A 17,795-nucleotide genomic window follows, 5' to 3' on the forward strand; every position below is an offset into this window, starting at 1 on the left:
CCTGAGCTCCCAAGAGAAACTGTGAGCAGGAATATGATTTTCCAAAACATCCCCATCCAAAGTCAAAAAGTTCACTCTCTTTGGAAATGTATTAAGGTAACTGTTAGTACATGGTAATAAGTTAACATGAACCATTGCCGGTGGCTCTGTGCCAATGTCAAGGTTGTCAGAAACTGGGGAGAAAACAGCTGAAGTCATAGAAGTCAGGTAAAGAGACAGATCCCCTGAAGAGATGTCTAGAGAGAAGAGGGAACAAAAGTAAATTTTGATTGTTTTCCTTCTAAGTTAGAGTCCTTATCATGAGGACAGATACCCAGAGGAATAGTATTTTACCACTTGACGCCTAATTTCAAGAAATGAGCTGCTGATAATCCTCATCAATTCATTACAAAGAGAGACATTTGTAAATAACCAGGCTTAATTGTCCAACATCACTGAAAGTGTTATATTTGTGGTTGGTGACATGCCTCTATCTGCATAAACGTACCCTCTTTCTAAAAGAAATGTAATCAATACAATGAATACATACCTTCCGTAAGTTCAACTTGCTGATGAATCTGGATTTGATCTAGCTATTATAGTAAACAAAAAAATTAAGCTGTAAGCATATATCAGTGTAGAGAGTGCAAGAGACACAACTAATTTTTTGAAAAATGGTTGTGATGTCACAGGATTATTTATTTTTGTATAGTTTGGACACATAGAATTTCCTATTCTACTTTACCTATGAGATTTCTAACATCAAACAAATGTAAAACCTCATGTTGCTGAGATAAGCTATCATGTAGTACATTAAAATGTAGGACTTTTTTTCCCTTTACAGTGCATTTATAAAATTGGGTCTTCAAAAGAATAAAAGCAACATGAAATGTAATTTTATTAATTATGATAAAAAGTTGCATAATATTATACACAAAACATTATTCCATTTTGGTACCACTTGTTGAAACTGAACACTAAGTTTTATTTGATGTTTGTTTCTAACTCCTAGGAAATTATTCAGTCTTGGGATTAAAGGGCACAGGATCCAGAACCAAGGTTCCAGAAGTAAAAAGCCATTCCTAACTTCCTGTGCATTTTGATGCTGAGCAAATTATGTAACTTTCTATAGGCCTCAGTTTCCTTTTTGATAAAATGGTGATAAGTATAGCATGTATATATCATAGAGTTTCTAAAGGATTAACTCCGTTAATACATGTATTATACTTAGGAACAAAGCCTGGAAAATAGTGCTTAGTAAAGGTTTCCTATTGATTATTATTGCAGATTATATTCAAGATCATAGAACACACAATTTCCTAAGACATTTATATTTTGCTTTACTAGTAAACCTTGCCTAGAAGAATTAGAGTAATTTGTTAGCAAAAAGTGTTGTTTTACCATTTCAGACTTTTGTGAATTAGTCATTTGTTAATGTCATTAAGTAAACTGGAAGCACGTTTTTACTTGAGTCTTTTATGTATTTGAAATTACCTGATTTAAATATTCCAACCCTGGTGGACTGTCTGATGAAGGTGTTAGCTCTGGAATCCATAGTAGCCTTGCAGGCACACTTGTCTGAAGAGACACTGGCTGGTATTGGATAGGAATGCCAACTAGGCCAGCCCCTGTATCACCAACTGGTAGGACTAGATAGTCAGTCTGGGTTCCAGTGTAGCCAGGCTGGGGACCAGGATATTCAGCCTGGATTTCAGGATTGTTAGCCTGGGGGGCAGGACAGCCAGTATGTCCTGGAGATGCTAAAATATGAACAAGTGAAATTATTTGTAACTGCACAGAAAAGTGAAAATATCAGTTCTTTTAGTTATCTACAAAGTAAAAATTTCTGCTCAGAAATCCTGATCCTGTGAAGCTTAAGGTTTGTGTTTTTACCATTTAACAATTTTTCAATCAAATATTTGTTGTTTCATATCCACTTCTATTTTGAGGGTTTTGGGCTGTATATAGAGTTGGTGCACATCCTTACACTTACTCTTCAAAATTCAGATGAAAATATGCTTGAAACCTAAGAAAGTGAAAAAAAAATTAACAGCATCACATACATATTCTGAAATGCCTTCATGGAAATGATATATGGCATTGGGTAGAGGGCCCACAATAGAGGTGTTAAGCCAGCATTTCCAGATCCAAATCACCCTGCAAAAAAATGATAATTATGGAAATCTGACAAATGGAACTTCCTGTATGTATAGAATTGGCAGTGGTTTTGCCTGCTTACGGAATATTTGTCAAGGTCTAGAGATATTTTTGTTGTTCCTACTGCAGATGAGAGTGATACTGGCATATAGTTGATAGAGGCCAGGAATGCTGTTAAATATCCTAAAGTGCTCAGAACAGCACCCTGAAATAAAGAATTATCCATTCCCAAATATTATAGTGCTGCTATTGAGAACCCTGGTATAGAGGTAAAGGCTTGTCATTCCATCTAGTACTGTCCAGACACTCCTCTGGGTTAAGAGTTTGCCTGGGGTTTTAATCCATGGTTTATCCCTTTCCTAAGACCCTGTCATCAGAAAAAAAAGTTGACTATGATACTTAAGTTACAAATTAAATTTCACAATTTTGTATCCTCAGCTCTCTGGAAAATACAATTTGAGAACAAAAGAAGGTAAAAAGTATAATAGGCAAAATTGTCTTAAGTATTAAGCATAGTATGAGAAAAATTTAGTAAGTGTATATTCTGTGTTCCATGAAAATTTGTAAACAGTGAAGCTTCATAAGCTTATATGTACAGTACACAGAATAGCAATTCCATAAAAATGTAATATAATTTGAAAGGACTGTGTTCCAAAATATTTTAACTGCAAAGGCTATGCAAAATTTAATACTAAGAATAGGCCATTTATAAACACATTTAAATGGAACACAGATGACAAAACACATACCTCATTAAAGAGTAAGACTTAAAAGACTTTTTCAGAGGGAGATCAATGGTGGAGTAAGAGGACATGGAGCTCACCTCCCACCACAAACACATCAAACATACATCTACATGTGGAACAATTCTCATGTAAAACTAACTGGAAACTGGCAGAAAGACTCCTGTACAACCAAGGCTGTAACAAAGATACACGTGTAATCGGGTAGAATGTGAAGAAGAGCGATTGGGTCAGGACCTGTGCCCCTGGGAGGGTAGTCAGAGGAAAAGGGAGATCACATGGGTGGACACTTGCCCTGGGGAGTGAGCTGGTTGAGCCATAGACTGGGTGTCTTAGTTCTGAGCATCTTATGTATGTGAGGCAAGCCTCCTTGGCTACTTGGAGAAATGCTGGGGCAGATAGAAAGGGTGGAGAAGCTTAGATTCTGCTCAAGAGGAGTGTGTAGGGCTGGCTTGCCCCCAGGAAGGGTGAACAGTGGTCTGCCCTAGTGGCCGCCACCTCACCACACTCTCCAGTCTGAGGCAAGTGAACACCCCAGCCCCACTCACTCCACACCACAGCTTGGAACTAGATCTAGGGTGGCCAGGACCAGGGAAAATACTTGACCTAGGAACAGAGACTACCTGGGTGCCCAGAGGATAGCTCAGGTGGGATGGTGGCAGCCATTGTGTTTACTCAAGTGGCACTCCAGAAGCAGCCCAGACTTCTGACAGCAGCTGCAATTCCTGTGACCTTCATGTTGTGTGCCTCAGCCTCAGCTGAGCAAACACTGCAGCCCAGCGCACTCTATGCAACAGTGCAGCTCTAGATCGGGGTGGGGGCAGGCACAACCAGGGAAAAAGCCACTATGGGCTGTATCTGAGCAGAGCCACAGGTGCCTAAACAGGTAGAGCATTGGACCTCAGTAAGCACATGAGTCCCACTTGCTTCACCAGTCCCCACCTTTGGAGCAAAGAACCTGGTGTGAAGAGAAGGAAAAACACACACCTAAAGAGAACAGAGCCAGCTCGAGCCTGACCTTCAGGGCTATTGCTCCAGCAAGGTGGGAGCAGACCCCACCATTGACAGGGTGATGATGGCCACTGAGCATAGAGGAAGTTCTTCTCATAGCTTGCTCAGGCTCTAGCTCCTCCATCACCAACCACACCTCCTACCAAGGTGATAGCTGCCAGCACACACATGTGACTGGTGTCCATCATATCCAGCCCTCCCACCTGCAGATGGATGCTCTCATACAAGAACACTGCTTTAAGACCACAATAGGCAACTGTTTCACCTAAATTAATAGAGGCAGAGAAAGTTAAGAAAAATGAAAAGGCAGAAGAACTACTCTCAATTGAAAGAGCAAGAGAAAACACCTGAAAAATAAATAATAAAACAGAAATAAATAATTTACCAAATAAAAATTCAGAACATGGGTAACAAATATGCTAACTGATTTAGGGGAGATAATTGATCTAAACACAGATTATCTTAACTAGGAATTAGAAAATATAAAAAGCCCCAATCAAAACTAAATAATTCAATATATGAAATGAAAAAAACCCTCTAGAAGCAATGAGTAGCAAACTAAATGAAACCGAAGAATGCATAAGTAATCTGGAAGATAGAATAATGGAAATCATTCAGTCAGCACAGCAGACAGAAAGACGAATGAAAAACAATGAAAGCAACATATGAGATGTTTGGGATAACATTCAATGTGCCAACATTTGCATTATAGGGGTTGCAGAAGGAGAAGAGAGAAAGAAGGGTATCACAAATGTATTTGAAGAATTTATAGCTGAAACTTCCCAAACCTAAAGAAGGAAACAGGTATCCAGGTATAGGAAGCAAAGAGGGTCCCCAACAAGATGACCCACACACAAAGACATATCAAATTAAAATGTCAAAAGTTAAATATAAAGAGGGAATTCTAAAGGCAGCAAGAAAAAAACAAGAGTCATATACAAGGAAATGCCCATAAGGCTATCAGCTGATTTCTCTGCAGAAACTTTGCAGGCCAGAAGAGAGTGGCATGATATTCAGAGTGCCGAAAGGGAAAATCCTGCAACCTGGGATACTCTACCCAGCAAGATTATCATTTAGAATAGAGAAAGAGATAACTTCTCAGACAAGCAAAAACTGGAAGAATTCAGCAATAATAAATCTACCCTAAAAGAAATTTCAAAGGGTCTACTCTGAATGGAAGATAAGTAGGAATCTATAGAAAAGGGTAAATTCCACTAAGAAAAGCAGTGTTACAGTAAGAATTGAGGATAACTCAAATAAATACATCTAAATACATCTTAAAAAATGTAGATTTTGTGAATGTGTTTGGATTGTAATGACTACCAGTTTAAATCAAGTAGATATAATCATATGTCAATATATATGAACCCAATGGTAACCAGAAATCAAAAACCAACTGTAGATTTGCAAAAACCAAAACGAAAGTAGCCCAAGCATACTACTGAAGAAAATCATCAAACCACAACTTGAGAAACAGAAGAAAAAGAAGAAATGGACAGAGAACTACAAAAACAATTGGAAAACAAGTGATAAAATGGCAATAAGTACATACCTATCAATAATTACTTTAAATGTCAATGGACTAAATACTCCTATCAAAAGACACAGGGTGTCTGATTGGATTAAAAAACAAGACCCTTCAATATGCTGCCTACAAGAGCCTCACTTTACGGTTAAATACACACAGAGACTGAAAGTAAGGGGATGGAAAAAGTTATTGCCTGCCATCAGAAATGATAAGAAAGTGGGGGTAGCAGTACTCATATCAGATAAAATAGACTTTAAAACAAAGCCTATAACAAAAGGCAAAGAAGGGCATTATATAATGATAAAGGGGTCGATACAAAAAGAGGATATTATACTTGTTAACACATACATATCCAGTACAGGAACACCTAAATATATAAAGCAAATACTAACAGACATAAAGAGAGAAATGGACAATAATACAACAATAGTAGGGGAGTTTAACACCCCACTGACATCAGTGGACACATCATCCAGACAGAAAATCAATAAGGCAACAGGGGTCCTAAATGACAAAATAGCCAGTTGGATTTAATAGATACCTACAGGACATTGCATTAAAAACCAGCAGAAACATTCTTTTCAGGTGCACATGGAATGTTCTCCAATATAGATCACAGTAGGCCACAAGACATGCGTCAACGAATTTAAGAGGATAGAAATTATATCAAGCATTTTTTCTGACCATAACAGTATGATACCTTAAATCAACTACAGAAGGAAAAACGTGAAAAGAACAAACATGGAGACTAAACAACATGCTACTAAAAAGCCAATGGATCAATGATGAAATGAAAGAGGAAATCAGAAAATACTTTGAGACAAATGAAAATGAAAACACAACTTTACAAAATCTCTGAGATGCAGCGAAAGCAGTTAAGAGTGAAGTTTATAGCGATACAAGCCTTCCTCAAGAAACAAACAAAATCTCAAATAAACAACCTAACCCACCACCTAAAAGAATTAGAAAAAGAATAACAGACAAAGCTCAAAGTCAGCAGAAGGAAGAAGTAGTAAAGACCAGAGAGGAAATAAATAAAATAGAGATTAAAAAATAGAAAAGATCAATGACACCAAGAGCTGTTTTATGAAAAGGTAAATAAAATTGATGAACCTTTACCCAGGCTCACCAAGAAGAAAAGAGGACCCAAATAAACTAAGTAAGAAATGAAAGAGGAGAAATAATAACCAATACCACATAGGAACAAAAAATCAAAAGAGAGTACTATGAACAACAAATTGGAACCTAGAAAAAATTGACAACTTTCTTGAAACATACAGCCTGCCAACACTAAATAAAGAATAAAAAGACAATTTGAACAGCCCAATGACAAGAAGTCATTGGATTTGTAGTTTAAAAAAAAAAAATACTACATTGAATTTGTAGTTAAAAAAAACTCCCAGCAAATGAATGTCCAGGACTGGACAGCTTCATGGGGAGAATTCCACCAAACATATAAAGAAGAACTAATACCTGTCCTTCTCAAACTATCCCAAAAAGTTGAAGAGGAGGGAACACTCCCAAATTCATTCTGTGAGTCCACCATTACCCTGATATGAAAGACACTAGAGACACAATAAAAAAAGAAAATTACAGGCCAATATCTTTGATGAATACAGATGCAAAAATCCTCAACAAAATATTAGCAAACCAAATCCAACAGTATATGAAAAGGATCATACACCATGATCAAGTTGGATTTATTCCAGGGTCACAAGGATAGTTCAACATTTACAAATCAATCAATGTGATATACCACATGAACAAAAGGAAGAATAAAAATCACATGATCATCTCAATGGACACAGAAAAGGCATTTGAGAAAATTCAACATCCATTCATGATAAAAACTCTCATCAAAGTGGGTATAGCAGGAACATATCTCAGTATAATAACAGCCATTTATAACAAAACTACAGACAACATTATACAAAAGGGTGAAAAGCTGAAAGCCTTCTTTCTAAATTCATGAACAAGACAAGGATGTGCACACTCCCTGCTTCTATTTAACATAGTATTGGAAGTCCTAACCATAGCAATCAGACAAGAAAAAGAAATAAAACGTATCCAAATTGGAAGGGAAGAGGTAAAACTGTCACTATTTGCAGATGACACAGTACTTTATATAGAAAATTCTGAAGTCTGCACCTAAAAACTGTTGAAACTCATAAATTCAGCAAGGTTGCAGGATACAGGATTCATATATACAAATCTGTTGCATTTCTACACACTAATAATGAAATTTCAGAAAGAGAAAGTTAAAAAAATCCTGTTTAAAATCACATCAAAAAGAATAAAATACCTAGGAACAAACTTAACAAGGGGGCTAAAAGACCTATACTCTGAAAACTATAAAATGGTGATGAAAGAAACTGAAGATGACGCAAAGAAATGGAAAGCTATCCTGTGCTCTTGGATTGAAGAATTAATATTGTTAAAGAGGCCATACTACCCAAGGCAATCAACAGATTTAATGCAATCCCTATCAAAATACTCATGACATTTTTCACAGTAGAACAAATAATTGTAAAATGTATATAGAATCACAAAAGACCCTAAATTCCCAAGGCAATCTTGAGAAAGAACAAAGCTTGTGATATAACCATTTCAGACTTCATACTGTACTACAAAGCTAGAGTCATCAAAACAGCATGGTATAGCATAAAAACAGTCACACAGATCGATGGAACAGAATTGAGAGCCCAAAATATACCCACATATCTATGGTCATTCTACAACAAAGGAGTCAAGAATATACAATGGAGAAAAGACAGTGTCTTCAATAAGAGGTGCTGGGAAAACTAGACAGCCACATGTAAAAACACGAGATTAGAACATTCCCTCACACAAAATATAAAAATAAATTCAAAATGGCTTAAAGACCTAAATGTAAGAATGGAATCCATAAAACTCTTAGAAAAGAACATTGGCAGAACACTCTGACATAAATTGTAAAAATACATTTTTTGGATCAGTCTCCTAAGACAAAAGAAATAAAAGCAAAAACAAACAAATGGGACCTAGTTAAACTTAAATGCTTTTGCACAGCAAAGGAAACCATCAAGGAAATGAAAAGACAGCCTACAGAAAGGGTGAAAATATTTGCAAATCTTGTGACTGACAAGGGGTTAATATGCAAAATATCAAATAGCTCATACAACTCAATATCAAAAACCGAACAACCCAATCAAAAAGTGGTCAGAAGATCTGAATTGCTGTTTTTCTAAAGAAGACATACAGATGGCTAGTAAGCACATGAAAAAGTGCTCAACATTGCTAATTATTAGAAAAGTGTAACTCAAAAGAAAACTCAGATATCACCTCACACCTGTCAGAATGGCTATCATCAAAAAGTCTACAAAAAGCAAATGTTGGAGAGGATGTGGAGAGAAGGGAACCCTTGTACAGTGTTCGTGGGAATGTAAATTCAGGCATCCACTATGGAAAACAGTATGAAGGTTCTCAAAATACTAAAAATAGAACTACCGTATGATCCAGCAATTCCACTCCTAGATATATATCTGGAAAAAAAGGAAAACTAATTTAAAAAGGTACATACATCCCAATGTTCACAGCTGCACTGTTTACAACAGCCAAGACATGGAAGCAACCCAAGTGCCCATCAACAGATAAATGGTTTAAGAGAATTGGTAGGTGTGTGCATATATATATATATATATATATATATATATATATATATATATGCACACACATATATATGTATATGATATATATGCAATTGAATATCAAATATTTCAGCCATAAAAAAGAATGAAATAATGCCAATTGCAGCAATGTGGATGGGCCTAGAGAATATTATGCTTAGTGAAATAAGTCAGAGAGAGAAAGACAAATACTCTATGATATCATTCATATGTGGAATCTAAAAAATAATACAAATTAATGTATATGCAAAACATAAACTCACAGATACAGAAAACAGACTTGTGGTTAACAAAGCAGAGAGGGAAGGGGGAAGGGACAAATTAGGGTCATGGGATTAACAAATATAAACTACAATATATAACATAGCTAAAGGATATACTGTATAGCACAAGGAATTATACTCCTATAATGGAGTATAATCTGCAAAAATAGTGAATCACTATGCTGTACATCTGAAACTAGTATAATATTGTAAGTCAACTATACTTCAATTAAAACGAAAGTAAGACTTAGAAGACTAAACCTCACACTAATGCCTCTTTAAATATAGCATTATAATTCATCTGTTGAAGAGACTACCTTTGTTCCATTGTATTGCCTTGTTCCTTTGTCAAAGATCAGTTGATTATATTTATGGGTATCTAACTATGGGTTCTCTATCCTGTTCCGGTGACCTATATTTGTCTATTCTTTTGCAGCTGCCACACTGTCTTGATACTGTAGCTATAGTAAGTCATTTCGATTTTGGGTAGCATCAGTCCTCTAACTCCGTTCTTCTCAGGATTTTGTTCTTGATATTTTCCCCTAATATATATTGTTTTTCTCTTTAGAACCTTAAAATTTTAAAAAGAGAAGGTCTTTTATTACATGCTTGATAAATATCCATCTTTTTTAGAATTTTCTTGAGAGAAAAAGAGCCCAAACATAATATTGGTATTTATTTAAACCTATGTGCTTGTGTATGTTATGAAATATATATGTCAAGGGATATAGCTGAGGATTTTACACTATGAACTGACATATTAAATGTATTATTTATTAATTAGTATGATTTGAATAACATATATATATATAACATACACAGAAAAGGGCAAACTGATCTGGATGGAATATAGTATAAATTATATATTTCTCAATAAGCCTAGAATTTCTTAGGTTTCTCTAAAATATCTTTTTATTTTTTAAGGGGAAAACAGGCAGTATTGGATATCTGTCTACATCTTCTCTGTAGTACAAATACTGAACTACACACTGAATTCTGAAACATAAATAACACAAAACAAATGTGTCCTTTCTGAAACTGAATAAAACATTATGACAAATAACCTGTTAACAACAGAATTAACATTATAGGGTGGAAAGTAAACAAAACAAATTACTTTGGTTGTCCATGATTTAAAGAGTTCTGAAAAAGAAGACCTCATATTAATACATTGTCTACAAATTTATGTCAAATATGACTGCTGAAGCAAGACACTCTGAAGCTATATAGTCATACTCATGGAATATTCCTCTTTATTCATCAAGTCTAGCCATATCTGGCCATTTAAACCCTTTGGGCTTGACCCCCTCCCCACTGCTATGTTTTTGAGTAGGACTTTAGAAATGGTTGGTCAGCCCAGGATGGTGGACAATTTCTAAAACCCTGAGGATCCAATGAGGCAGAAAGCCATGAAGAAAAGCTGTGAGCCTAAGACCCCACATAGTAACCAAGTTAAAAATCAGAGCCTTCACAATGTACACAGCCTGCGGGGAGCATGCAATCCAGCATCCAGCCTCAGGGCTGGGCTCCAGGCATGAGAAGGAGAAAGGTTAACTGTCAGGTCACACTATTGCAAATATCTCTGGAAATTCCAGGTCCTGAAGACATGTTCTGCCCAGCTTCAACAGCAAATTTGAGAAGACCTTGACCCCATTTTATATATCAATATATGCTTTTCCCAAAAATGTACACCCAGGGCTTATAGGAACTGTAACACCATGATAATCCAACTGAAACTTTGTGTTGGTCATTTCTACAGAAAACAAACAAACCCTTTGTACTCAGAACCTCCCTTTTCTAGTGCCTTGATCCCATTCTAGTTTTCTCCAGTACTATTCAGTCACTATTTTTGCTATCTCGCCACTTTAAATCCCAACTCCCTATATGCTAGTTAATTACAATTAACATATGAGACAAAAACTCTGTTATCTGGTTGGTTTATCTTGAACTATACATGAATGTGAATCAGTCCTCCCCCTTCACAAACTCTCTCCAGTCCTTCCTGCCCTTTACTAGAGCTTCCTACTGTGTCATCGTAAATGGTAAATAAAAAACAAATAATTCCTCCAGTAAGTGTCTGATATCCAAATTATATAAAGAAATCATACAACTCAGTATCAAAGAAAAACAAATCTGATTAAATAATGAGCAGAGGACCTGGAAAACATTTCTCCAAAGAAGACATACAAATGGCCAGTACACACATGAAAAGGCGCTCAATATCATTAATCATCAAGGAAATACAAATCAAACCCACACAATATCTCCTCACCTTTGTTAGAATGGCTGTTATCAAGAAGACAAGAGATAACAAGTGGCAGTGAGGATGTGAAGAAAAGGGAACCCTTATACCCTGTTGGTGGGAATATAAATTAGTGCAGTCACTATGGAAAACAGTATGGAGGTTCCTCAAAAAATTAAAAAATAGAACTACCATAGGATCCAGCAATTCTACTTCAGCATAGTTACCTAAAGTTAACAAAAACACTAATTCAAAAAGATATATGCACTACTATGTTCACTGCAGCATTATTTACAATAAGCAAGATATGGAAGCAACCTAAATGTTCATCAGTAGATGAATGGATAAAGAAGATGTATTTACACACTTATACACCCCCCCCCCCACACACAGGAATATTACTTGGCCATAAAAAGAATGAAATCTTGCCATTTGTGACAAGAAAACATGGATGGACCTAAAGGTTTTTATGCTAAGTGAAACAAGTCAGAAAAAGACAAATACCCTGTCATCTAACTTATATGTGGAATCTTTAAAAAACAAATGAACAAATAAAACAAAATAGAAAAAGACTTATAGATACAGAGAACAAACTGCTGGTTGCCAGAGGGGACAGGAGTATGGGGTTCGGCAAAATGGGTGAAGGGGATTAAGAAGTATAAACTTCCGGACATAAAATAAAGAACTGGATGAAATATACAGCATAAGGAATTTAGTCAATAACACTGTAATAATTTTGTATGGTTATATTGGTTTCTAGACTTATTATGGTGACCATTTTGTAATGTTTTTGACTGTCAAATGCTGTACACTAGAAAGTAACATAATATTATTTGTCAAGTATATTTCAATTAAAAAAAGTCAGCGAATCCCTAATACCCTTAACTAAAATTTAAGGGTTCCCAAGAAGACCCTCCTCTTCATTTAAAAATCATAAGCATGCAATGTCATATACTAGGCAGTAGAACAAAAATGGAGAAATGGGCAATTAAATGAAATTAAGTACCATATTATAAGTACTTTAAATGCTGTAATTAAAAATGATGGTCCTATAAGAAAGAGAGATGGAGGCACCATTTTAGATGGTGGTGGTGCTAGGGTTGTCAAGAAAGTCAGATCTGAGAGCCAAAGGAAGTCTAAAATCAACCAGGCCATGGAGGTGTTCCGGGCGGCGGGGGTGGGGGGAGGAATGGGGTGGGACGGGGTGAGGCATTAGAGGCAGGGGAAACTGTATAGGTAGCAGTCCTCAGGCTGAGCAGGGAGGGAGCTTGGCTCATTCAAGGGAATAAAGATCTGTGGGTTACAGAGCAAAATGGAGAGGTGGAAAGGGAAAGTTCTTACAGGCTTACTGTCTCTCTACCTGCTCCCCAAGCTCTCAAAGGCCAGAGCATGTCTGTCTTGTCTAAGACAAGATACTTAATTGGTGCTTGTTGATTCAGTAGTGTGTACAGTATTATTTCACTTTCTTCAGTCAGAAAAAACAGTTCCCTTATAGATGTGAAGGCTGGCTAATCTGTGACTCAGCCGTTTTTTGTGCCACTTCTAACTGCAGAAACCCACTCATTTCCCTTTTCATTTCCTTGCGTTTGTTCAGTGTTCAAGGGCCTACAATTGTCATACTTGCCCGGGTGGTATTAAGAGAAAGTTCTGTTGTTAAGAAAGTTCCAGGAAGAACAAGGGGACCCTGAATTGCCTGACACTTGACAGTAAGCAAATCACACGTGGACTAACCATGTATCTCAAATTGCTAAACTAAGAGAAACATTGACTGCCTGTTCCTGGAGCTGGGAGGTGGCCATGCCAGGACTTGCATCACCACATGGGAACCAGACAGTGAGCTTGGAGGAGCAGGAACTTGGTCAAATATTAAAAATAATAAATCTAACATTTACTGAGTACATTCTGCAGTGCCAGACACTGTTGAACAAAGTTACACTAATACATGTCATACTCTAACTCTTGTTAACTTTTGATCATTACCCAACTTCAGAGATGCTTAAGGAAGGAACATGTAGGAAGAAAGCGGCTCGGAATCCACAGATATTAAGTAGTAGAGGCAGGTTCAAGTCGGGCAGGTGGACTCCTGAGCTAATGGCTTTAGCCTCTATGTGATAAAAACCGCCTGTCTTCCCAATTCTTCTGGTGTTCAGTGTGTCTAGCATAGTTTTGGCTGCAGCCACACTCCTCATTAATACTTACTGTTCAACAACAGCTAGCAGGCTCTATTAATCGTCCCTTCTAAGACCCCCAAATGCTGTCAGATACCCCTGAGCCCAGATTCTGGCCATGATCCAGCGCTGCTCCCTGCTGTGAAGAGATGGACTAAGCTAAGCCCAGCCTACCAGGCGGCTTCAGGCAGGAAACCACTTGGCATTGGAAAGGTCTGGGGCTGGCCGGGATAGGACTGGGCCAGCTGCATGGCTCTCTAAGTCCCCCGCCGTGCTTCTGGGGTCTATTCCCAAGGCTGCTGGGATGCCAGCCCCCACTCTTTGAAGCCAGCACTATGCTCTGCCCCCTGCCCTCCCCGCCCTTCCTTCCAGCACCCCCAATCCTGCGCATGCGCGTTGCTTCTGCGTTGGTCCTGGGCAGTCGGGATACAGCGAACTGAGGTGAGGGGTCCTGGGCGCTTGCTGTGGTTCTCCTCCCCTGCGGCCCCGTGTCGCTACTGGAGGGCCTGAGACTTGGAGGTGAGACCATCACCTGGGTGAGGCTCAAGGAGCGAAGAGGCTGCCCGCTCCCTTTCTTGCCCCTGGAGAGACTCCAAAAACATTGGTTCTGAGGATCAGGTCGCGAGGAACTAGGACGTGGCCACCAGCTGGAACTTGGAAGTAGTTAAAGGGGAGTAACCGCCTCTGGGGTGGGCTCTCAGCGCTGGCTCAAGGGAACTTCCTTGATTCTGGCCTTGACCTCCATCTCTTAGGTTCCTGTTGCTTTTCAGCCAGGAAGCGGGGGGGGGGGGGGGGGGGGTGCGGCAAAGGGTAAAAATGAGGACGGGCCAAGCTCATTTTCTTTACGGTCTCTTTTCTCTCTAGCTCATGCTCTCTGCCTCTTTCTGTCTACCAGGTGAGGTTTTAAAATAGTTGAAGAGTCAAAGCAACCAGGTATATAGAATGTTTAATTTTCTGGCCCTATATTGGCACACAACCATGCATAAATACATACTGGTTAAACTGGACTGAAATGTGTTCATTGATTTTTTTTTTCCTTTAACAATTTTTATTTACAAAAGTAACACATGATCTTCTAAACAGTAAGGCTGAATATGGAGAAAAAAGTGAAACCTTACCCTCTCCACTCCCTGTTTTTCTTTCTATTCCACTGTTAACCATGGTTAGCAGACATTTGAAGATTTAATTAAGAGCAGCAGGTGGGAGGAGAGAAGGGGATTGGAAGGGAGGGGAATAGAGAGAGAGAAATTGACAAAATAAGATGGGAAGAGAAGGGAGGAGAGCAAGGCACTTTAGTTTGAATCCCTTCTCATTCACTTTCTGTCTCTGTGACGTTGTGAAAGTTACCTGACCATCTCTGTGCCTCATTTTTAATGTGTAAAATGAAGGTAGTAATACTATCTATCCATAGGGTTTTTATGAAGATTAAGGAAGATAAATATGTAAGGGGTTTAGAATGGTGCCTGCCACAGAGTAAGCACTCAGTACATGCTACACATACAAATATATGTATACATATGTATACGCATCTACACAGTGCTTTTTATTAATTTTTTTACATAAATAGAATTATTTTTATACAAATTGTTCCCTGATGCATCTTGGAAATGCATCTTGAAAATCTCCAGGCCTTTAATACAGAACTGCATCATTGATCTAATAATGTATGTGTACTTTATTTTCAGTTTTTCACAATTAGAAATTTTGTTGTCGTCATCATCTTTGTACATATCTCTCTATACAAACTACAGAAAAACATTCTATTCTTCTGCCAATCCAGTCTGAGAATGCTAGTTTTTTCACATTACTCCAGTGCTGTAATTTCAATTATGTTTGCTTCTCTGATTGGCAGTTTTTATCTTTTTCTTGCTTTTGTTTGTAATATCTAATTGGTAATACGGCTGAGTACTTTTTAATACAATTACTGGTCATTTACCATTTTATTATCTGATATATCTGATATTAATATTAATTTTTCTGTGGAGTTAGCATTTTTTTCCCCTTGCTGACTTATTGGTGCCCTTTTTTAATATTGCGAAGTTGAATCCCTCATCTGTTAAATAAGATACAGTTCTTTTGCTCAGTGGATCTCTGGTTTTTAACTTATTTAAACTTGCTTTCATGATTCATAAGTTTTTGTTTTTAATAATTGTTAATTTTTTTATTTTGACTTCTGTGCCTGATTTTTAAAAGCCTATTGTGCCCTAGGCTATTTATTATGGCTTTCTCCTTGACACCTGTTTATTTCCTAATTTCCAAGGGGTGGGAATTTCTAGTTTTATTTTTTATTATTTGTAATTGTAGTCCAAGAACATGCTATGAATGGTTTCAGTCATTTGAAATGTTTTGAGACTTGCATTATGGTCCTTTGGTACACAGACAAGTTTTGTACTTATTTTATAATTACTTGAAAAATAGTAGTGGTCTTCAATTGTGGGTACAGTGTTCCAGTTTTTAAACTGACTCAATTTGTTAATTGTATGGTCAGTTTATTTTGTTTGCTTGTTCTGTCATTTATTCAGAGGTATTTTAAAATCTCAGCTATAATTATGGATTTATTTGTTTCTTCTTGCTTTGATTTTTTTTCATTCATTTTGAGGTTATATGATTAGGAAAAAACTGAAAGTTGTATATTCCTGAGGAGCTGAACATTTATCATTATGTAGTGGTTCTCTTTCTGTTTAATATGCTTTTCCTTTATACATACTTTGTGTGAAATTAATGTTTAATTAATTCATAAATATATTCATATATATATTTACATATATATACACACACATATATAGATATAGAAATATTCCCTTATCTGGAAATATGTCAAGAGGGTGTACTATGGACCTCACTTTGAGAACCACTTGGTAAAGGAATCTTGTTTTGGTCAGGTATTGGGGAGCAATGTGTTCATGGAAGGAGGGTCCTAACGCTAAGGATGAATTTTCATTAGTAGACAACCATAGTGACAACAGCCTCCTTTTCCTGGAATTGGTGTACATGTGGGCATATTATCCAGATTTGGCTAAGGAAGAATCTTCTTGAGGACTTTTAGGAAAGCACTTCCTGCCTACTTTTACATACATATATGTGTGTATGTATGCGTGCGCACACACACACACACATACATACATAGATGCTTGTATATGTCTCCTCCTTTGTATATGCAGTGATATGTAGAGTTGTGACAGCATCTTGAGACATTATGAAAAGTCCTGAGGTTTGTAGGATTGAATTGTGGAAAGAGCCCAAGAACTTGATGACACAGATGAGCTGCAGCGCTAACCCTGACATATGGTTCCCCATGACTCGTTAAGTGAAGGCTGGCTTATGGTTATGAACACTCAGGGGATATTTATTTTTGTTCTTCACGTGATTTCATACTCAAAGCAGATTTCTTTGTTCTCCTGTCTGAATGGTAGGGTTTAAGTCTTTTTACTTTTGTACTATGGTCGTAGCTCTCCTGATTTTGGCTCTTTGTTATTTAGGTTATTTTTAGTCAAAAGCATTGTATCACTGAGGATCTTAAATATATTCCTTCTAAAATTGTCTTTATTACTCTTAACGTCTTTTTTTTTTTTTTTGGTCTTGGCCAACTGCTGTAGTCAGTAGCCCCAAGAGTCCCTTAACCCCAAGGTGGAACTGGCATAATAGGGTTTCATGGGAATCAGCAGGAGAAGGTAGGTCCTGACATCTGGGTGTCTCAGGTTCACCTGATGTAGGGTAAAGTTTTCTATTTTGATAAAATTGACTTAGTAGGGCATTTTAATTTTCAATTAGGTTACTAACACTAATTCTTTAATCATCAAGGTTGGGCTGTAATTCTAGGGGTATTACTGGTAGCATAAGCAAACATAAAGCTTCTATAGCATAGCATAGGCTTTTTAGTGTTGTTGTTCTTTCATGACATAACAGCCAAATGGAAATGTTACCCTTTGGTGCACTGGGGCTCTGCTTTCCAGAATTATTCCAGGACCCAGGTTAGTGGAAGCACTGGCTTCTTTAATATGTGATTTCCAAAGTTTTCTGGACTTTGAGTCTGCAGAAA

The 17,795-nt window shown here is 37.3% G+C and overlaps 1 protein-coding gene across 1 annotated transcript in view; it reads right to left on the reverse strand.

Moving 5' to 3' along the window:
- The window catches only part of LOC137765836 (phospholipid scramblase 2-like), a 40,327-nt gene extending 26,042 nt beyond the window's left edge, over window positions 1-14,285 (reverse strand). Inside the window, exons 1-4 of the mRNA XM_068545622.1 lie at window positions 13,931-14,285; window positions 4,027-4,155; window positions 1,474-1,739; window positions 530-572 (exon numbers count right to left, since the gene is read on the reverse strand). Coding sequence (XP_068401723.1) covers window positions 530-572; window positions 1,474-1,739; window positions 4,027-4,155; window positions 13,931-14,285 — 793 coding nt within the window. The remainder of the gene's footprint in view (window positions 1-529; window positions 573-1,473; window positions 1,740-4,026; window positions 4,156-13,930) is intronic.
- Window positions 14,286-17,795: the final 3,510 nt, after the last annotated feature.

Source organism: Eschrichtius robustus, chromosome 6, assembly GCF_028021215.1.
Source record: "Eschrichtius robustus isolate mEscRob2 chromosome 6, mEscRob2.pri, whole genome shotgun sequence".
Lineage (NCBI taxonomy): Eukaryota > Metazoa > Chordata > Mammalia > Artiodactyla > Eschrichtiidae > Eschrichtius > Eschrichtius robustus.